This window comes from Echiichthys vipera (genome assembly GCF_963691815.1).
Source record: "Echiichthys vipera genome assembly, chromosome: 17".
NCBI lineage: Eukaryota > Metazoa > Chordata > Actinopteri > Perciformes > Trachinidae > Echiichthys > Echiichthys vipera.
The window spans coordinates 23,106,329-23,128,830 of NC_139842.1; the positions used below are offsets into that span (position 1 = coordinate 23,106,329).

At 41.4% G+C, this 22,502-nt stretch overlaps 1 protein-coding gene across 2 annotated transcripts in view; it reads right to left on the reverse strand.

The window, feature by feature from the left end:
• Nucleotides 1–3,838: 3,838 nt before the first annotated feature.
• Nucleotides 3,839–22,502, reverse strand: part of smurf2 (SMAD specific E3 ubiquitin protein ligase 2) — a 60,572-nt gene continuing 41,908 nt past the window's right edge. For both annotated transcript variants that reach the window (XM_083932020.1, XM_083932019.1), the window contains exons 10-19: nucleotides 22,302–22,460; nucleotides 22,120–22,173; nucleotides 16,046–16,247; nucleotides 14,281–14,384; nucleotides 13,890–14,004; nucleotides 12,678–12,856; nucleotides 10,574–10,832; nucleotides 10,254–10,455; nucleotides 6,263–6,338; nucleotides 3,839–6,157 (exon numbers count right to left, since the gene is read on the reverse strand). In XM_083932020.1, coding sequence (XP_083788146.1) covers nucleotides 6,058–6,157; nucleotides 6,263–6,338; nucleotides 10,254–10,455; nucleotides 10,574–10,832; nucleotides 12,678–12,856; nucleotides 13,890–14,004; nucleotides 14,281–14,384; nucleotides 16,046–16,247; nucleotides 22,120–22,173; nucleotides 22,302–22,460 — 1,450 coding nt within the window. In that variant the 3' untranslated portion in view covers nucleotides 3,839–6,057. The remainder of the gene's footprint in view (nucleotides 6,158–6,262; nucleotides 6,339–10,253; nucleotides 10,456–10,573; nucleotides 10,833–12,677; nucleotides 12,857–13,889; nucleotides 14,005–14,280; nucleotides 14,385–16,045; nucleotides 16,248–22,119; nucleotides 22,174–22,301; nucleotides 22,461–22,502) is intronic.

Sequence of the window (22,502 nt, forward strand, 5' to 3'; positions counted from 1 at the left end):
AGACGCTGAAATGCCGGTGATGTAAAATGAGTGCCAGTATATATGGCAAGAGGAAGTGCCTCTTCCGATGTATTCCTCCGCCACACGATCTCCAACTTCAGCTTCTCCCGACTGACAAAATATAGACCCACTGTAGACTAATACAATTGGGCTCCTATAAAAGCCGAAGCTTCGTGTTGTATGTTCTCTGACATTGAATTCTATTCCCCAGTGTTTCCTTTTGAGACACAGCATGGAATGATTTCAACAAATGCTGCGGATGGATATGTACCGAGACAGAGACTAGTAATCCGGCTCTGACTCTTCGCTTCCGATGTATTACGGTAAGTGACGTCATCAGGACCAACCCAAACATAAAAGAGACGACTTTTTTTCTCCTTTGTATTTTTCAAACAGATCCAACAGAATAGAACAGACAGTTCCTTTATTGTCTTTGCATAAACATTGTTCAGTGTAATTAGGTAGGAATCCTAAAGGTGTGGTCAAAAATCTCAAACAGTATTTAAATAGAGGGGAAAAAACGTTACAAATAAAGAAAATATGTATTTGCTGGGACCTAAAAAACAGCAAAATATCTAAAATTTTGCACTTCTGGATATTACACATTTCCTGAGTTGTAGTGGCCCTATACACAAGTAATACCGTGTGCAGAGTAATATCTGTTCAGAGTTTTATATATACGTACAAAGGTGCAGTTTGAATGTAAACATCTGTGCAGAGTTTTATATATACGTACAAAGGTGCAGTTAGAATGTAAACATCTGTGCAGAGTTTTATATATACGTACAAAGGTGCAGTTTGAATATAAACATCTGTGCAGAGTTTTATATATAAGTACAAAGGTGCAGTTTGAATATAAACATCTGTGCAGAGTTTTATATATAAGTACAAAGGTGCAGTTTGAATGTAAACATCTGTTCAGAGTTTTATATATAAGTACAAAGGTGCAGTTTGAATATAAACATCTGTGCAGAGTTTTATATATAAGTACAAAGGTGCAGTTTGAATGTAAACATCTGCGCAGTGTTTTATATATACGTACAAAGGTGCAGTTAGAATGTAAACATCTGTGCAGAGTTTTATATATACGTACAAAGGTGCAGTTTGAATGTAAACATCTGTGCAGAGTTTTATATATACGTACAAAGGTGCAGTTTGAATGTAAACATCTGTGCAGAGTTTTATATATACGTACAAAGGTGCAGTTTGAATGTAAACATCTGTGCAGAGTTTTATGTATACGTACAAAGGTGCAGTTAGAATATAAACATCTGTGCAGAGTTTTATATATACGTACAAAGGTGCAGTTAGAATATAAACATCTGTGCAGAGTTTTATATATATGTACAAAGGTGCAGTTTGAATGTAAACATCTGTTCAGAGTTTTATATATAAGTACAAAGGTGCAGTTTGAATGTAAACATCTGTGCAGAGTTTTATGTATATGTACAAAAGTGCAGTTAGAATATAAACATTTGTGCAGAGTTTTATATATACGTACAAAGGTGCAGTTTGAATGTAAACATCTGTTCAGTGTTTTATATATACGTACAAAGGTGCAGTTTGAATGTAAACATCTGTTCAGAGTTTTATATATACGTACAAAGGTGCAGTTAGAATATAAACATCTGTGCAGAGTTTTATATATACGTACAAAGGTGCAGTTTGAATGTAAACATCTGTGCAGAGTTTTATATATACGTACAAAGGTGCAGTTAGAATATAAACATCTGTGCAGAGTTTTATATATACGTACAAAGGTGCAGTTTGAATGTAAACATCTGTGCAGTGTTTTATAAATACGTACAAAGGTGCAGTTAGAATATAAACATGTGTGCAGAGTTTTATATATACGTACAAAGGTGCAGTTTGAATGTAAACATCTGTGCAGAGTTTTATATATACGTACAAAGGTGCAGTTTGAATGTAAACATCTGTGCAGAGTTTTATATATACTTTCAAAGGTGCAGTTGAAATGTCAACAGGTAGGTTGGTATAAAGGCTTGGTATAAAACATTATACTGTATATCATCTATGTGTAAACACCTGTGCAGTATTCTATATATACATACAAAGGTTAGACTGTAGCTGTAACTGTGAGTTTTTTAGTGCTGATACTCAGTGTAGACAGTCGGTGTCAGTGTTTGGCAGTGTTCACTCCTCATAAGGCTCTGGGGTAGAAGTTGTGTTTGTGTTTGTGGTTTTTCTATGATTTGATGGACCTGATGGACCGTCTAACAGAGGGCAGCCGGTCACACGTTAGGGTCCAGGGTGCGATGGGTCTATTGAGACAGCGAAGGCTGAATAGATCTTCCAAAGGGGGCAGGGAGCAGCTGATGATCTTTTCGGCAGTTTGGTGACCCTCTGAAGGGCCCTCCGGCCCGCTGCCGCAGCAATACAGTACGCCAGTCTTCCTTGTACCAGGTTCCCTGTAGGTTGTCTCATCTCCTCTTGAGGCGAGTCAAGCCACAAACTTGATGATGGTGGAAATGAGCAAAGGTGCAGTCGTGAGTCTCGATTACTTAGAAAATGGGGTTCAACATAGCCTTGTGGGGAGCTGGCGCTGAGTGGGTGGAGGAGAGACAAAGGCCCACTAGTCTAGCAGTCTGGGACTGGTTTGGTTGCCTGGGATGATGGTGTTAAAGGCAGAGCTCAAGCCCATGAAAAGCATCCTCACATAGCTCCTCTGGTGCTCAAGGTGAGCCAGTGCACTGTGAAGCTCCTGGTGGTGGCGATGGCGTCCTCTTGCTCTGTAGGCAAACTGGTTTGGGTCGAAGGTGGGCGGGAGGCTGGCTTTGACGTGCTGCAGGTCCAGCCTCTCGAAGCATTTAATGATGATTGGTGTGAGTGCTACCGGACAGTGGTTTAGGACACCGTTGGCAGTGGAATAATTGTGGCTCGTGTGATGAATTTCACTTAACTTCTGTTGTAATTAGTGTACAAGCAAACGTAAAGGAATGACTGCTTCTTTTAACTTGGATATGAAAGCTAAACGGTGCACCAAACAGACTAAACTTCCAGTGAGGGCAAGGTTTACTCACCCACTGAATTTTTAAAAGGCATTTTGTCTTACACAGATACAGCACGACAATATAAAACATAACATAGGGATCTTTTGATCATTGTACAGCTGTGCTGTGCAAGAAAACAATACAACTAAATTGTTCATAGGTGTGTTGCAATTGTTGCATTGTCTAGTTGCCTAGGACAAAATACACACACATTGTATCTTTGATATGTGTATTTTCTTAGCTTTGACATACTTATTCCTTATCCAGATAATGTAGGGAACCCTCAAAATATGAACCATTATTGTCCTGAAGTCTAACCTTCCATCCTCCTCTCAGTCCTACGGACACTTTTCTTCTCTGTAACATGATGCAGTTGCATATCTACAAAACGAGACAATTTGTACTTAACACCTATTTTCCAACAGCTTTATCCATTGTCCTTTCACCTCCTTTCCCTGCCCCCCTTTGAGCCGTCTGCCAGACGTTTTAATCCAGAGTATCAGTGGTCAGGGACGGGAGACATTCAGATGTAAAGTACAAGTCTTTGCATCCCCCACTTTACATGTACATACTCAGATCAATCTAATAGGGGCTTGGTAGTAGCACACTGGCTAATGTAAATAATTGCTGTATCAAAAGGACTTGTCAAAGCCCTCCTCTGTTGTGAATAACATCATTCAAACAGGAAAAAGGACAGGACATATCTTTGTACAAGGCCTTACATTGTTAGACAAAGGCAAGTTTAATTAGAACTAATTGCACACAAAAATAAAATACTCTTACAAAATGATAGTGTTAACATACATCAAATTGCATCAGTCAGCTATGAGAGATATAGTCCTGCTAGTGGATCATGCTATTAAAAAAACAAAAAAAAAAACAATAGCCGCATCTCTCAACTTTGACTTGTGTAATAAAAAGTTCTTCAATGAGAGGCAGCTGCGGGGCAATGCTGAGCAGTTTAGTGTAGGAGCACACAGTCGGGCCATCAGCTTGTGCACTGGACTTAAAGGCGGATGAATGTCTGGTAGAGAAGTCACCATTAAATACACATGAGACCTCTTCTTTCTGTTTGTGTGCAATTCCTCTTTTCATTTCTCTACTTAAGTTAAAGATAAATTACAGGTTGTTTGATCCACATATATGAACAATATCTTATTACTGTACAAAGCACCATCTGAGGACACTTCACTTTGCATACACTTGTCCACGTAGAAGAATGACAATGAACAGTTCAGTTCTTTTTTTTTGTGTGTGTGTGTATGCACATGTTTAAGAACAGTCCACGGTCATGGAGATTGCTAGACAGGCAGCATCTTTTGAAAACATTCAAGGATTTCATTTTTGAGTCGTAGAAAACAATCCCTCTTTCTCTGGAAAAAAAAAAAAACCCACGTCACCAACAGGACTGTGTAGCAGGCTAAAACAGGATTCATCGCATTCAGATCCCTTTCAACCAAAAGCACATATGTACACATGCAACGGTTACTGTGGGTTAATGGTCAGCTGTGGGCAAAACTATTTAAACAAGAGGACTTTTTAACCCCTTAACATTCAAGAAATCGAGACAAGGGATCAGTTTCTCTTCAGTCGTCAAATCAAAGGACGTTACAAACTACATGTGACATCTCCTGAGAATGTGGCTAGCTACAGCTCTTGATGACTTGGAAAGGTTTTGTGGCCACAGACAGGTATGAGCATGAGTAGTGTAGTGTGCACTTTAAGCAGTAGTATGTCAATGAGTAAGGTTGCCAATATAAGACTAACATTAATGCTATTTAGCACCACGCGGCTATAAGGTAGTAGAGGTTCTTATTTTTTTTAACAACGATGTGGAGGCAGCACAGAATAGATGATGATGTACTTTGGATGAGAAAAAAGGCGTAATAGTAGGGAAACATCACACTGTCATATGTAGCTCCAGAATGAAATCAGTAGAATTTAAAGGGTCCACTCAATATAAGCGAAGATTGATTCATTCAAAAAAATGATTATGGCACTCAGAGGATATTGTGTTTAAGGTTTTTTGCTCTTTAAGATACGCCTCTCCTCGTAAACAGTGTGAGAGAGGATGTCAAGAATAAACCACAGCGTTCTTAAGTGAAAATCACTCCTGTCTTCTCGAAAGGTCTCCGATCGTTTAAACGCTTAACAATTAGAGATCTTATTGTTCTGAAACAATGGATAGGGGCTTTCGGAAATATGACAGCAATAAATTATATATATTATATAGAATGTTAATGTTTTCAATTTCCCCTGTTATATAAAAATAACACATTTCAAGCTATTCATTTGTTTATTCACTTTCAAACAAAACTAGCTGTCAAATGTGGGAAATAGGTTTGTGGGAATGCAGCGCTACTTGTTGGGCAGCGACTCCGGACTCTGGAGCAGAGGTCCCTGCTGCTGTCGTCTTTGGAGAGGGTTGTAAACAGTCGGGCTCTGCCTAATTCAGTCTCTCGTCTTGCCTTCTCATCCCGTTTTCCAGCCTTTGCATTTCTGATAGCCCCAATGTGATCACTCTGAGGCACGAGTCATGCAAACTCTGCATACAAATGTAGTGTTTCCAAGTAGCTGTGGGAACCATGAATAACCCTGTGCTCTAGCAAACAAACCAGGCTTGTTAATGTCATTTCAGAGTGGGCTGACCGTGTGTTCTGCTTGGTGAGGTGGAGCATTGCTACATGGAATACAGTCTATTTTTTAAAAATGCTAAAATGAACTTAGAAAAAAGGGAAGAGCCAGTAAATTGTTCAGGTTCCACAAGTTAGTAAATAGTCTGAGTTATTAGCAGCTGAAGAGATCCTTTTCAGAGATAAAAAGACATAAAGGAGGACTGGAGGGCTTTAAAAAGACCTAGAGTCCGGTGACATTTTCTGCCCACCCTCCCGTAGCTTGGCCACATGTCCCTGGGAAGTATGGGCATCCCTGGGTGAAGCAACCGTGGATGACCCCCGTCTGAGTGGAGTGATTTGTAAAGGGGAGGTTCATCATGGCCAAACCATGTTGCTTCTGGTTGTTGCTGAGCTCTGCCCGCGTCAATGACTCACTCTACAGCAAAGCCGCACGTCTCCTCGATGGCAGTGAGCAACTTGTCGTACAGTTTGTCATAGTGCTCGTAGGGAGGAATGTCAATCCGGTTGAAACTGGGAAAACAGGAGGGGAGAACAGATTTTAGAAAACGTTTATGAATGACTGCACTGCTGCAGTACACACACTTTGGAAAGGTTACAACTTTGACAATGTCTCACCATGTGTGGGCTTTGGGCAGGTTGTTGGTACTGGCATCAATCTGGTGGATGGTAAAGAGCCGTGGGCCAGCAGCTCCTGTATAAACACAACGAGTTCAGTACAAATGGACCTTCACACACCTTTCATATTTCCAGGTCCCAGAATTCAAAATTGTTTTCAAGTTGTTCAGATACAGTTGGTCATTGTTGGATCTAGATTCAGAGGAGGAGAAAAGTAACATATGATAGATCAATTCCTCAGATTCTGTCTTAAATGGACAGCTGCTTAGTCCTGTTTAGACTTCAGGGTTTCCACTCCTTTCAAGAGATCATTTTCCAGGATCTGTCCAGGAGTTTTTCTGGAAAATACAGGACAGCACTTGCTCTTTAAATGGTCGTATAATCTATCGGTAGGTCTTGTATTGACACATTTAAGCCCAAACTCCTCTGATAATTCTCCTCGCAGCTCCGGTAAAATAGAGACTTGACACCGAAAAGATTGTTGCGCGTCCACTCTACAGATTGACTGACATGGGAGCTGAAAAAAGAAAAAGGAGCCTCCTGGTAAAGCTGCTTTGAAGTGATACACTGTGCAGACGATCCTACCAACAGTTGAGTTTCAAACTAAATACACACCTATGTTTACAAAGGCAATCTGAGCGAAGGTGTTCCAGGACACATGGGGACCCTTATGTATTGTGCTCAAGGGACTCGGTTTGTATCTTTTTCGGGATAACAACAGTATTTGTGCAATGTTTATGTTTGGCTAATGTGTATGTTTGGTTCATACTAACTTGTTGTGCCAAAATGTTTGGTTTATTGTGTATCAATGTGTCTGAATAAGCCTATGAGGGCTGGGCCACGTAAATGACCTTACAACAATCAAATATTCATTCATATGCAAAAACTCCACCCTAAAAATCCAGGTTAGGAAGGATGATCACACAAGTCTGGAACACAGGAGACATCTGCATTTGACTGCTACTTGGTGCGCTTTTGGTGAGAGAAGTCGATCCGACCTCTGTCCCATCCCCAAAAATGAAAAGTTGATTCGCAGAGGCCCTGAATTTTCCACTGAATTTAAACAACATCAATTCAGACATATTGTTATCTAAGTAAAACATTACAGTGGTATCTACTCTAAATGTAGACATTAAATTCAGTTTATTCAGTCATGGTTAAATTAGGATTTTCAGTTGCTCATAAATGATAATCAATATGGCCCTCATTTGATTCCATAAGAGACAAAAACAGCAGGTATAAGCTGCTTCAGAAGGAATCTAGACTGAGTTGTGTCATTTGTAACACATCTTTTTTCAGTTGACCTACATGCTGATGGTTGTTTTTCAACTACAACCAAACGATAAAGAAACAAAATCAATCAGTGATAGACTCATTACTTATTATTCCATTAAATGTTCAGATGCTTCTGAGAAGGATCCAACAATATGTACAGTTGTACTGTACAACATTTAGATACCAACAACACAAACTGAGTGGACTTTGTCCCTTAACTGTCACGTGTTCAGCTTTTTAATGTTTTGACCAAGAAAGGGAGGCTGTGTTATATAAGGTGTGTAAGGGCGCTGTCTGCTTGTGGATTATGGTGTACTCCTCATGCCTGGGTGCTCTGTCTCTGGGCAGCACTGCCTGCCAGGATGGACCCACTGAACCGCTGCACCACACGCACACTCAGGGTTCATCTCGGGTCGGAGGAACCCTGAGACACAGACAAGCAAAGAATCCAAAACACACTCCCTGCATCAGGGCTGTTCAAATGGCGGCCCGCGGGCCAACTCTGGTCGCCAATCAGTTCTGTTTACAAATGAAACTTCAAACCCAGAGGAAGAAAAAAAAATCATGCGAATAATGGCATTTGTCAGAAGAAATCCATCAAACGCTCCTGTGCCGTCAGTAACAGGCCTATAGCCCTTTTCACATAGAGATTCTGCAACAGCACCGCAATGAGGTAGCTGCATGTATGTGAGAGAGAGAGAGAGAGAGAGAGAGAGAGAGAGAGAGAGAGAGAGAGAGAGAGAGAGAGAGAGAGAGAGAGAGAGAGAGAGAGAGAGAGAGAGAGAGAGAGAGAGAGAGAGAGAGAGAGAGAGAGAGAGAGAGAGAGAGAGAGAGAGAGAGAGAGAGAGAGAGAGAGAGAGAGAGAGAGAAGAGGAGGTGGACTATTGCACGCAATGTTTCTGTAAGTTATTAATAACTTTGGCTAATCTGAATTCTGTTTTCCAATTTCTTGACCCTTCTGTGGGTCAACTTGTCATCACTACTGTGTCTTTCCGCTCTGCAAGCTTTCCCTTTCACACAGACTTCAGCTTGGTGCTGTTGCAGCTCTATGACTACCTCCACTGATGGCCATTCTGGTGTAAAGAAACAAGCACAACAACGAACAGGCTGTGTGAAAGGGGCTACTGACAAGATGCATTATTGATGATGAAAGCCGTCCTTTGCATGCTGCTGGCAGGCAGGGATGAAGATCTGACGTCAGGATTGGAGAGGGACACAAAAGTGTTTGTTTTTTGCCTGTATGCCACTCATACCATGAAACAATAAATCCCAACTTGGTAGAGGCTCACCATATCATGAAAAAAGTACTGCACATGGAATCATTGACTGTTCTTACCTTTCTTGTTCATTTGTCCTAAACAGCCAACATTGATCACTGCTTACTTCACTGTTTCTATATTAGTAATATTAGTAAATCATCATTTTAAGGGTCTCAGACATGTAACATCTACTCACTCTCTTCCTTGACTCCCAGTGTATGGGACTATTTAATGCATGATCAACTGATATGGTTGAATATGAAAATATGAAGCCCTTTTTTAAAAGCCTGCTGATCTTCAGTGTCTGTGTAAGAAACTATCGTTCGTTTGTGTTAAAGTGGAGCAGAGCAGAGGTGGAACATTATTTTTTCCACCATTTCAATCATTTCTTTTTAGATGTGAAGAAAAATGTGAAGTCTGAAATTTGTTCAATTTTGAATAATTTAGGGTATTTTTATGGGGGGGGGGGCAATTCATGTTTTTCAGAAATTGGGGAGACATGTCCCCCCTGTCCCCCCAGGATCTGCACCCATGGACGCAGGCTTAGTCCTCCCTGCAGGGAAATGAGCTGGCTGTTTAAAATATGTGAAAATAGTTAATTGAAGATGGATAAGTAGACAGAACACAAAAAATACGCCTATAAATATTTAAAGGAAATGCTGTGATAAAGTTAGGTAAGAGATGTCAGAATTGACTGTTTTAAATATGTGTTTACTTTTGTGGCGATACACATGCAGCTTGTGTTTCAAAGAAAATCAAATTGAGCATTTGGCCTAAAAAAAGTAGCAAGACCGTGCCCGCCTGTGAGTGCTTTGGGATGGGGAAGGGCTCACAGCAGCACCCGCTACTCAAGTCTCCACAAAAGTCTCCACTAACACCAGAAACAGTCGACAGATTTCTCTCTAGGATAGAGAAGGGTTTGGGAAGTTGCCAGATTTGGCAATAAATTCTCTGGTGTTTGTATTACGATTCTATACAACAGCGTCTCTCCCGTTGTTCTTCTCCTTGTTGGTGTATTTCTGTGGCAGTTACAGCGCCACATCCAGGCCTGGCATGTGTACTACAGCGTTTTTAGCGGGTTTCACTGGTTTCGTGTGACATTTAGATAGACAGCAGATATTTCTGTGTGGATGGAAAGCTTTTTAAGAACGATGGAGGAAAAAAAAGGTTGTTTTCAATCATGTGGACGCACCCTGAGCCCGTGAATGTAGAACACACAACAAATAACAGTGAAGACTGCACTACCACACCTATGTACATTATGTATCGGACATCGCATTAACATTCATTTGGTTCTCCTTTCAACTGCATGACCCTGGCTGATCTCACAAAGAGAGGCCATTCTCACCAAGCTGCTTCAGGAGTGGTTTCACACATGGGACTTTCTTGCAGAACAATACAGACATTTGCATAACAACACATTAAGCATGCACAGGTTTCATGCTGGGTGTCATTACCTTGGAGGGCCTTGAATCCTTGCAGGGGAACTCTGGATGAGCCGGTGACAAACTGCAGCAGCCGGGCTCTGCGCTCCTCATCAAAGGACTCTACAGCTTTCCAAAACCATTTGACAGAGTTGCTGTCTGAAGTGCAGTGTTTGAGCCGCGTGTTAGACTTCCAGTCGTTGATGTCGATTTTACCCAGACCACATACAATCAGCTACAGGTCGAGGGAAGAAGCAGATGTTTTTTTAACAGTGTGAAATCATTTCAATAAGTCGTACTTGCATCACTTTATCTATCTGGATGATTTGATAATGGGAAATGAATGAAAGTACCTCTAGCTCCTTCTCATCGAAGGCCTTAAGCAGGTGTTGGGGGATGACCTCATTGAAGCCCTTCTGCAGAGCCAGGAATTGGGCCTCGATGCCTCGCAGAAAACGCCAGTTGACGTAGAGCCGTACATATTCTTTCTTGGTGTCCTGGGTGACAGGGATGCTCTTACCGTTGGGCTTGAGCTCATGTTGGATGATCTCTCCATAGGCATTGTGTTCGACGCAGAAGGTGTGGTCCAGCACACCTGTGATATCATTGTCCCTGAAAATGGAGAGACATTGAATGACTTTTTGGGGACAACAACAGACTTTTGCACACTGTTGGTAAAAAGTAAAAAGTGCATGTCATTCTAATAAACCCTGGTAAGAAAGCTTTTGCTGTATGTGTGCTGGTTAGTGAAACCAGACGTACAGTGAAGCTGCGGTATAACAGTCAAAAAAAATTGTCCTATGTATTTTTCGAAACGCTTGTCTGTTTCCCATAGAGGTAAAGGAAACGTGGAAACATTAGATAAGAAGGGGATGAGCAAACTATTTCCTGAGGAAGCTGAGATCTTTCAACATGTGCAGCAAGATGATCTTCTTTCAGTCTAAAGTCAGTGCACTGTACTTTGCTGTTTCCTGCTGGAGGAGCTGAACTGATTAAGAAGGCTGGCTCCGTCATCGGCTGCAAACCAAACACATTTGGAGTTGTGGTTAAGAGGAGAACACTGAACAAACTGTTATCCATTATGGACAACCCTGACCACCCTCTTCACCACCTACTGGACAGACACAAAGCTGGTACAAGGACTGCTACAGGAAATCTTTCCGGCCCAAAGCCATAACTCTCTCTAAAACCTCACCTCTGTCTGGAAGATAATATCAGAAATCTCATCTATAGTTTCTGTCTGAACCACCCCACTCTGATTCTGCTCATTCAAAATCACTATGTGCATGTTGCACATAGTGATTTTACACATATTTATATTTCCACCCCTCCGTATTTGTTAAATATACAGTATATAATATATTATCTGTATATATTTTTAGAAGTGTTAGTTCAGTATAGTCAGAGTATAGTCATTTCTTATAATAGTAATTCTGTAGATGTACTGTATACCTTACATTTATAGAGTTTGCTATGCTATTGTACTGAGCTATTTTATTTATTTATTATTATTTGTTGTGTTTTTTCCTCCTTTTGATTATATACAGTATATTATCCTCTATGTATACATGTCTACTGTTTCTGCTGCTGTGACCAAAGAATTTCCCAATTTGGGATCAATAGAGTACATCCATCCATCTTTCTAAAAGACAACTGCGGTACTCAGAGAATCTCACTGCACTTACACTTGGCGCATCGGATGTTATTTAAATGGTTTCATGCAGGCTATATAAACGTGGACAACCCGGTGAACAATATTACTTCATTACAAAGGTTGGAATAAAAAAGGTAAACAGGCTTGTTGTCATTGTTGTCAAATTGAGAATGGGTTCTCGCGTTCACCCTCCTGTCCACTCATATTTATCCATGTGAATCCAAATTAGAACGATGGTGTGAAAATAACTGTTACATTTATGAAAAATATAGCAGGCATATCCTTTGTCATGAGCTGCTGAATGGAAACTTTAAATGCAGCCACGAGGATTTGTCCTCTCCTGGAAAAGGACGGTCCGGTGTATCCTATGCTACAGGAGATAAGAAAGGAAGCCTTGAAGCACCTTTCCTTATCATTTAAAGAGCTCTTATCATGGCTGTCACTTATACACTTCCACGTTATTCCACTCAGTAAGAAACCTTCCTAAGCGAGAGAGAGAAAAAAAAACACTATTCAACCACAGCCATGGTCTGAAAACATGTGCTTAGGGACCACTTATGTAAGATTTATTTAAAAACCCCAGGGGGCGCTGTAATCAAAGTACTGTTTTTCATATTAAATTTACACTAATAAATACTAATAACTAAAAAAATTGCATATTGTTCTTTGCAAGAAGACACAGCACATTCAGATTGTGAACAGGAATACAGAACACTTTGTTCGATGTGTTGTAATTCATGATCCATTTGCACAGAAAAGTCAATACTGTTATTGATCTCTGTAAAAACGTGTCATGTACGTACAGGATCCACACGAGGCTGTTGTGCAGGTCAGGGTCAACAGACTCCATGTCATCCAGAGTGATGGGTTTACCCAGCAGCTGCTTGTAGAAGGGCAGAGTAAAGCCTCCGTCTATGTAGTGGCCATGGAACACTGCCATCCCCATGATACGGCCCACAAAGTGAAAGTATGACAAGTGCTCCTGGGGGGGGAGACAAAACAGCTTTAGTTCCAAATGAAGACACAGTGGTGAGTTACCAGCAGAACAGATTGTGTAAAGTTGGTTAGATTGAAGAGGTTTAAACTGTGATCCGTCAGTCCATAGTAAGTTCAACCATCTTGACATTGAAACAGGAACCTCTTCCCGTTTAAATCGGAATACATTTTAAAGCTAAGCTATATATAAATTTTTTTCCAATTCATGATTTCTCCCTTTTTATTCAATTGTTGCCCTTTCAGTTGTCAGTCTGGTTGAACCATTGCAGTGTTTTGTATTTGTAAATCAGACTTTCTACAACCTAAACACACCAAAGACAGAGAGAGAGAGAGAGAGAGAAGAGAGAGAGAAAGAGAGAGAGAGAGAGAGAGAGAGAGAGAGAGAGAGAGAGAGAGAGAGAGAGAGAGAGAGAGAGAGAGAGAGAGAAGCGAGAGAGAGAGAGAGAGGAAGAAAGGGAGAGGGAGTTGTGTAAGATAAGACACCATGATGCGTTTACATGCACAGCAGCAACTGGAATATGGTCTTTGCCAGGTTAAGTGAAAAATTGGTTTATGCCACGTAGAATGCAAGTATGTTGAAATCCAGTAGAAATGAGTTCAAGTTCATGTAATTCATTGAAATTCATGTCACATTTTTGTCAGTGCTGTATGTAACAATAACTCCTAGAAATAGAATTAAATCAATCAACACGACCTGGTGCCTTTTAAGTTGCAGAAATAGGATGGATGAAATAACCCATTAAAAATATTTTTAATATTTAATAACTAAAATGGCACTTGTGCTTTGTGAACTGCTTCCCTATATAGTTCACTATTTAATAAACAACTATAAAGGGAAAAGAGAGTGAGTAAGTGAAGGAACTATTTTGTGTATTATTCAAATATTTGATTTATTTGGGATTTGATGCTTTGGGCAAATTTGAAATTGAAACGGCATATCATTTTTGAGTCAGGATGTCAATTACCATTGCAATACAATTTGAGTTTTGTTGTGTTGTCAGCAATGACTGTGACTTACAAGGGTTGACTGCAGAGTCTGGGTTTATCTGCAGTGTGTAGATGTCATCCCGGGAGTACTGGAACAGACCGTAGTACGGGTTCAGCATCTCATGAGACAGCAGATAGAGCCACTCCCTGCACACAGCAGCATACCGAGGTCAGCCAGGAGATCGAAGGGGAGTAAAAAGACTTCCAATACAGAGGATATAACTTGCTATCTCTGAGTTCAGAACATGCCTTACTAAACTTGTCAGAAATGAAACAAAAGCAGACAAAATGATTGTGAGTGAGTTGTGCTCTTTGGCTCCTCCACTAGGGGGGCAGACTGCTGTATAAACAAGTGACAGTATGTACAGAAAACAAAGTCTGTATGTTCCATGAACCATGCCCTTCTTGCTTTTGACTTCTTACCTGGCCACTCCTCCATAGTCGAGCCCCTCCTCTCCTCTGAACTTCACCATGAGCCTTTTCCACAGGTCCTTCGGCCTCATCTTCATCACCTGGCGATACGACTCCTAGAAAACAGACGCAAAAAAATAGACATGCCTCGTCAAAGACAGTGACATCATCAGTTAGACAGCTGTTTACTGTGTTTGCACTGCTAGCTGCTGATGCTGCAGAGGGGTCCTCGGTGGAGAATGACTTAAAGAGAAGCCCTTTATCAATTTATCACTGATTAGTTCTTAACTACTAAATGAATCTGCAAATATATTTGAAAAACGATCATTTTGCACAATTTTTTTGAAAAGAAAAATAAGTCAAAATTCTGATTCCAGCTCCTTAGAGGTGAATATTTTCTGCTTCCTTTCCTTCTCTTCGAAAGTAAACTGAATATATTTGAGTTGAGGATGACTCTTTATAGGCCCAACAACTAATCGACAGATTTATCAACAATGAAATTAATCTGTAGTTGGAGCCCTAACTGTCTCCAGGAAAACTGGATTTTTCTGACAAAGACTGTGCAGAAAAATGAAAATTTGCTCAAGAATCAATTAAGAAACAGAGTGCTGAGCAGATTTGATACTGGTATTGGTATCAATAAGATCTTATCAGTTTCTATCCTAAGTTACAGAGGTATTTTCAAATGGGTTCTCTGAGGCTGAGCTCTCTCCGCCTTAATGAGTGTTCATCCCACGTGCAGACAGCTCACAGCGTCAGGGGGAGGGTTCATTTAAAGTGGATTAGGGGCAGTTATAATAAACACAGCCATAAGACTATAATAACACAGCCAGGCTCCTCTATGCCCTGCAGAAACAGCAGACAACACAGAGGTGCTGTGGGAGAAATGGGAATGTCTTATCTACACCGAAAAGTACACATAAAGACAGGTCTGACAGCCCTCCAGCTAACACTTGCCTGTTCAGTCATAATGTAATGCTTCAGCTGGTCTGAGACGCTATCCAGTTATGTCTTAACCTCAAGACGTCCTCTGCACCCCCCCCCCCCCCCCCCAACGTTGAGATCAGCCAACAAAAATGTCTTCGTTCAGATTAACAGACGTGGCTGTTCCAGCACATTCCAGTGCATATTTTATGAGAGTCATGCAGTCTGTTGCAGGTGTTGTTGCTCTGATGAAGGCGCTGTGCCTCCAAGATGCATTAAAAAAAACTTCCCCAGCTGAGAAAACTTATTCCTCCTCCTCTTAAACAAGAGGTCTGCTTCAGATTTTAAACACAGTATCTTTGCACATCCCAGATAACTGTGTGTGAGAGAAACCATTGTCACGGTCAAACTGCTACGGACAATGAACTTTTTGGGAGTAGAAAAGAAAAACCTTCAGGGCATCTTTGACATGTGTACATTATTGTATTATTATATTATTGCATTAGAAGCAGATCTGCAGATACAACAAAACAAGATATTTTGAGGGTATAAGTGCACTGGCATTGTTTGTAAATTGGGGGACAGAATTGCTATTGTACTGTATTATATTATATATATTGCTGACGGTGGCAAATGTAGATTTATAAAATAAAACATTAGGGCAACTGGTTTTGCAGCGAGGAAATGTTAAATAATTTCCATGCTTTTCTAACATTTTGTCATGATTTATAATTAGTTTCGCGCATGCTCTGGCTGTGACGACTGAATATCCCTCTGGTCTAAATCATGTCCCCCCTTGTGAGCTTCGGATGATACGGTGACATGACTGAGCTTGTTTCTTTTCCATCCTTACCTCGAAGATCTCCTCACGGGACACCTCAATGCGGCAGTGGCCAGCCTGAGGCTGCTGCTGGGACAGTTCCTGGCGGAGGATCTTGAGCTTCTGAACAAGGTCTCTCTTGTACTTGGGCACTGTGAGGCACTCTGCCTCCTCTGGGAGCTGACCCGGGGACACCAGAGCCTGCTGTGCCTGATCCTTTAACTGGTTCTGACGACTGGAGGCGACAGGGAGAAGTAGAGTGGCATGGGATAGAGGTGGGTGAGAGAGAGAGAGAGAGAGAGAGTGAGAGAGAGAGAGGACAAGATGAAGGACAAAAACTGTAAGTCTTAGATGTACCAATCCTAAACACAAACAAGCTTACCAGTGAGAAAACAAGTAAGCAAGCACTTGCACAAAAACAACAAGAGGAATGCCAAGAAACTCAAAATACAGCTTTCCGAGAGTAAGAGTTCTTTCTCTGTCCTTTGCTGACTGCAGAGCACAAGGAGGAAGCACATTGAGGTCATCTGGGAAGCGCATCAAGTCAAACAGCTGCCTCAGCCCCTCACAGACAGACAGACATAAATGGAGGTGGGATTAGTGGTGGTAAAAAGTCTCACTCACTCACTGCCCCTCTAACGAACTCACACACACACACACACACACACACACCTTCCTCTCTCCACATGGCACGGAGCCCTGCTCTCACACAGAGATGAACTAAATAAAGGCTTTCTACGGGGGGAGCAGCAGAATATGACTGAAGGAGAGAACATTCTGCAAATAAATCTTCTGTTGATTTTGACTCATCATGTACTCTTGAGGTAATGAAGGGTCATCTAGGCCAGATGCATGCTAGTGCATTTTACAAGTCCAACAGTTTTCTTAACAGAGTGAGAGAGAAGAAAGGACAGGCACTGTCATAGACACACATAAATGCTGTAACTACATGCAGTATTTGGTCAATATTGAGTTACAACAGGAATCTGATTTATCATCTGTTTTACCAGATAATATAATATGAGGCTATATAATGTATAATTTTGTGAAACTAAAACAACTGCTCTGTGGTGGTATGACTCCAAGTCCAAGTTGCAGTTTAAATCCAAACTGTCCAGACTATGTACATAAACTATGTAGTGAAGACATTGAAGGAATTCAATAAAAAAGTAATAAGTGTATTTTTGGTGAAACGTGGATGCTTCAGACAGAAGATCTCTACAATCCGCACAGTTGGAAGATTACTGTCACCAATTTAGTATCTGACCAAATGTTTCCGCTTCTGTTCCTAAGTTATGGAGTTGAGTAATGGACAGAAACCTTATGATGGCACAGTGAAGTTGACCTATTGGACATTAAATGTCATCACTTCATTATTTTATCCTATCAGACATTTGTGTGAAATATTGTCAGCACTTTCGTAGGAATTCTTGAGTGTTGCCCGAAAACCTCGACCTCCAAAATCTCAAGTTCATCCTTGAGTCCAAGTTGCAGTGAATGTGAACGACATTAGCTGACAGGAAGTAAACAAGGAACAAGGCTGTTGCCTAGCAATTGAATTCCATTTAAAAAGGTATAGACCCTCTTAATGGAATTCCATTGCTGTATTTCATTCTGCTCTGAACTCTGGGCTGGCGGCCTTGTTCTGGCCGGCTTTAGTCTGTGCGAGTAGTAGGATGTGCGTGTCGTTTGGTCAACATTTTATTATTTTTTCCTTTATTCCATTTATGGAACTTTCAGTCACAGTGAAGGCCAGGGACAGGTCACTGAAAACAGGGACTGTCCTCAGAAACCCGGAACGTCTGGTCACCCTGACATAAGGCCTCCAGCAAAGGTTGTTGTCGGCGTGGAGGCATAAAAGAAAACTGTCACAGGGAGACAGACAACTAGACAGGAGAGCTGCACCAAGTGAAAGCTAGCTGGTGAGAAGGTCATTGACATTAGCTAAATGCTATCATTACTTAAACTCCTACTAAAAGCTAAAAGTTACCAAGCTTAGCAGGGCAACAGTATCCGCAGTATCTTAAATTTTGACTGCATTGGGATCCATGTCAATTGACCTAATATGAAATCAAATAAGGCTGTGTGATGAATTAACATCCAATATTCTCGACTAACACTCTTGTTCGTTCAATACTGTCTTTTAGCTCTTTTGGTTTCTGCCAAATCCTGAGAGAAATATTTGGCTCTTTAGCTGCTAAATGCTCCACGATGTTCCCTGTGTGATATGTCAGTTCTGTGCTACAAGGGATCCCTTTCACAGTGTCATTTGATACATTATTATAAAAGAACATTATAGCCAACTTAAATTAAATAAACAGTATATCAATTTGTTGTTCAATGTACCGTATGTATTAACAGTAGACAGACCAGCAGAATAGGGCTACATTTACTCCCTATTAACTGTGGACTGTAAATGATCCATTTTCTTTTCTTTTAAAGAAAAAAATCAACTAAATTCAAAGGGACCGAGTACAGTGAGTTTTCTGTTACTGCTCTCTGCCTTTTTAGATTAGTCTACTTTACTTCAAGCAAATAATTGAAACTGTTCAAACATTGCTGCCTTTCGTATCATTTCTTGTAACTGCCTTTTCACTTTATTGGCTACTCCAAAAGCCAAAAGTGCTACAAACAAAAGAAGGGAAGAAAGCAGCATTTGATGAAACATTTTAAAACACCAAAAAAGAAGCGGTTAACACAGTATCAATAGTGTGGCTGTGAACATCATCTGCGGTTAATGACAGAGGTCTCCACTCTGGCATTGGATGGGGAATATGAGTTTTGAACTAGGCGCTGTGTTTGGGAAGACAGCCTCAGAGGGTGGCACAGTAGAGAGGCACACAACACACACAGAATCAAAAGAGCCTTTATGGTGCCGGCACTAAAGGATTATTTGCACAGTGGCCTTTTGCACTCCAGTGGGGGGTAGCAGGCATGCTTGGCCCTGAGCGGGGTCATAAACACCACTCTAGAGCCGAGCACAGAGGGTGGTGGAAGCCATACTCACGTCAGTCTGTGTGCATGCGGTATGGACGTGTAGGCTACAACACTCTGAGGCTACATCCACACTACTACGTTTTCACTCCAAGAAGCTTCATCAGTTCATGTACGCACTGACCAGACTGGGTCCAAGCCTGGTCAGTGCGTACATGATGTTTTTGACTGAAATTGCTATGGCGATGTTTCAAAAACTAAAACTGTTTGACCTCTGTATCAGAAATCATCTCCATTCAATGTTACTCTGCGGTCAAAGATGATGGATGTATAAGTTGAAAATACAGAAAGTACTTTGGAGAAAAAACAATGGTGAAAACTAAGAGCAGAGATTTATTTGCATTAACCACCGACTACAATCCAACCCTTGAGTTTCCAAACTAAAACGGGCTCATGAGTGTTTCCAAACGTCTGCCTTTTAGGAGCTCAGCATTGTGGATGTTAGGCTGAATGTAACAAAAGATCTACGTTTTTTAAACAAAAATGTAGTAGTAAATACAAATGTAGTAGTGTGGATGTAGCTGAAGTGATGTCAGGGTTAAAATAAATAAATGAAATGGAGCATCCGGAGAAACTGTAACTGTCTGTCAGTTGGCCTAATGACAGAATCCAGTCTAAAATGTGTTGCTACTCTCCAGTATCTGCCCAACAACTTACATTCTCCTCTACCACAATGACAACTTCTCCTCAACTAAGTGACTGAGTTTGGTTTATGGTGTCTACTCAGTAGAATCCAGTTTGGCTTTTCAATCACTTCCTGCTATCCCAGAAAGCCACAGGGCCCCAAAGGACACTCGAGACCTCATCTTGAATCCCTTTATTTCCTGCAGACTAGACTCAGAGGGAGGGAAGGTAAGGGAGGGAGAGGAGACAGGAAGGGCACTCTCCTGACAGCACCCAAACACTGGAGACAACTCAGAGGGTGGGAGAGGAGGAAGGAGGGGGCATGGAGCATCTCTTCCTGCACTATCCGCCATAAATCAAACATTCCTGCTCCGTCTCTCTGTTGCTCTTTCTCTCGTGTTTGCCGGCCCCAGCGTTCTCTCTTCTCTTTCCAACTCCTGACTGATGAGCACGACTCTGGTGCATGTTACCTGAAGATGCTCACTGCAGGGACAAGTCGCCATAATAAAAGCAATGTTTTCGCTATGCAACAAATCAGAAGCGTCTGGGAAATGTCATATATATTTCTCATGCAACTGTACAGAGGGCAGTCCTTCAGCCAGGTCTTAAAACCAGACAAGGATTCAGTTACCTATTGAACAGTGATCAGTCAGGGGGCTTAAATTCAGGAGAAGATTACAACATCATATAACCAAAAACCCTGCTCTGGATGCTTAGGCAGTGTCTTTAGCAAATAAAAAAGGCAATAAACTGTAAGTTTGATGGACATATATATATATATATATCAAACATTTTTGTGGGATGACCGCACAAGGGTTGAATATTTCTAAAATCCCTGACTTGATAAAAGGCAGATGTCTTGATGGAAATCCATGACGACTGATATGTTTTCCAGAGTTTTGTCACGAGTGAGAAAGTCAATCCAAAGTTTATTCTATTAGCAAGAGTACAGCAGCTTCAGTTAGTACAGAAACGGAACCAAACCAATCATCCACTACAGGGTCAGTGTAATTAGAATGGATCGAGGTAGACTCATTAAACATTACTCATGCTAAACAAGTTATTTCATAAATCCAAGGCCAAAGTCCATGTGTCCTTGAACAGCCAGGATGTAGGCTACAGCACTCCACAGCTCAACTCTAACACTTTGTGTTGGTTCACTTTTATATAAATGAAACCACATAACAAAAATGGGCCGTCTACACGACATTAATAACACTAATAGAGACGCCAATGTTTTTGCCTGTGTAAAAAGTAATTCCTGTGATATTAACTTAAAAAAAAAACATGCCCACCTCCTGGCTTTGATGTGCACTAATTATACTACCAGAATACATATACAATAGGAATCTATGCATGAGATTTTCACACATCTGGGCATAGTCATGAAATGATTCCTACATCAAAAACAAATGTGGCATGCCAGGCTTAATTTTTATAAGACGTTTCAGAGGACCATAGATGAAAAAAGCAAAAGGAATACAAAATCCCAAACACGTTCTTTGATCCATCAGAACAGGAAAAAAAAGGAAACCTGATCTCTCCATCGACGCATTCCGTCGCTCTCTGCACGGAGGAGGAATGAGGTCAGGCGGAGGAGGCCCACCAAGGCACCCTTACACTGCTCCACCTTTGTGGAGCAAGAACCTATTGGTAATTCTATGGCTATCGCCGCACACTATGTGTTTGAACAGCTGCACAGGGGAAGAAATTCTGAAAACGTGCATCCATGCACGCAGGCATGTACCAAGCACAGAAGCATGAACTAACACACACGAACCCACACACACACACACACACACACACACACACACACACACACACACACACACACACACACACACACACACACACACACACACACACACACACACACACACACACACACACACACACACACACACACACACACACACACACACACACACACACACACACACACACACACACACACACACACACACACACACACACACACACACACACACACACACACACACACACACACACACACACACACACACACACACACACACACACACACACACACACACTTCATTGACTTGGGCATCAAATTTATGCGCCGTTTCCTGAATGTAAGACGCTCCTCAGCCACAGACACAGCAGCCTTGGTTTCCACTCAGCTATCTGATGTCTGGCCAAAGCCAGCTTTGTGACGGATTGTGTGCTAAAACGCCTTTATGATCAAAACCTCTGCGGGGCTGAGGAATCTGAATTTTTGTGTGGAAAGAAAGTCTGTGGATGAATGCACTGTGTATATATTTCTGTGTGTGTGTGCGTGCACGCACAAACGTCTGCTCAGCAGACGGTTTACTGTGAACCTCTACAGGTGGTGAACACACCTTGGCACAGGATCCCATTGTAAAACATCGACTGAGGGGGAGGCAAATTGAGTGAGTCTGTGAATGTCTGAGAGAGTGCGCTGCTTGTGTGTGTTCCAGTCTACTGGCATGCAGCCCAAAGCTTACCTGACATTCTGACTTTCGATGCCTCCTCGAGAACCATTGGGGCTCGGGCTTGGACTACAGACGCAAGAAAAAATGAAGACAGAAAATAAATCTCTCTACTTTTATACACTGGTTTTTTTATGTACCGTCTTATTTCTTTTACTTTTACATTTTTTCTGGCTCAAGATTACTGCAGTACTCACTTTAGAACTAGATGCAGGTTGGCGGAAAGGCGTGGGTCGGTGAACTGCGTGGTTCGGTTGTTGTGGTCGACAAAATAAACCCTCCCGGTGGCAGTGTTCCGTATCTCCCATCCAGGAGGTAGGGGTCCCAGTTCCTCGCAGTTCACATTACTCAGATCTCTGAAATGCAGCACACAATAAAACATTAGTGCGCAGGAATTT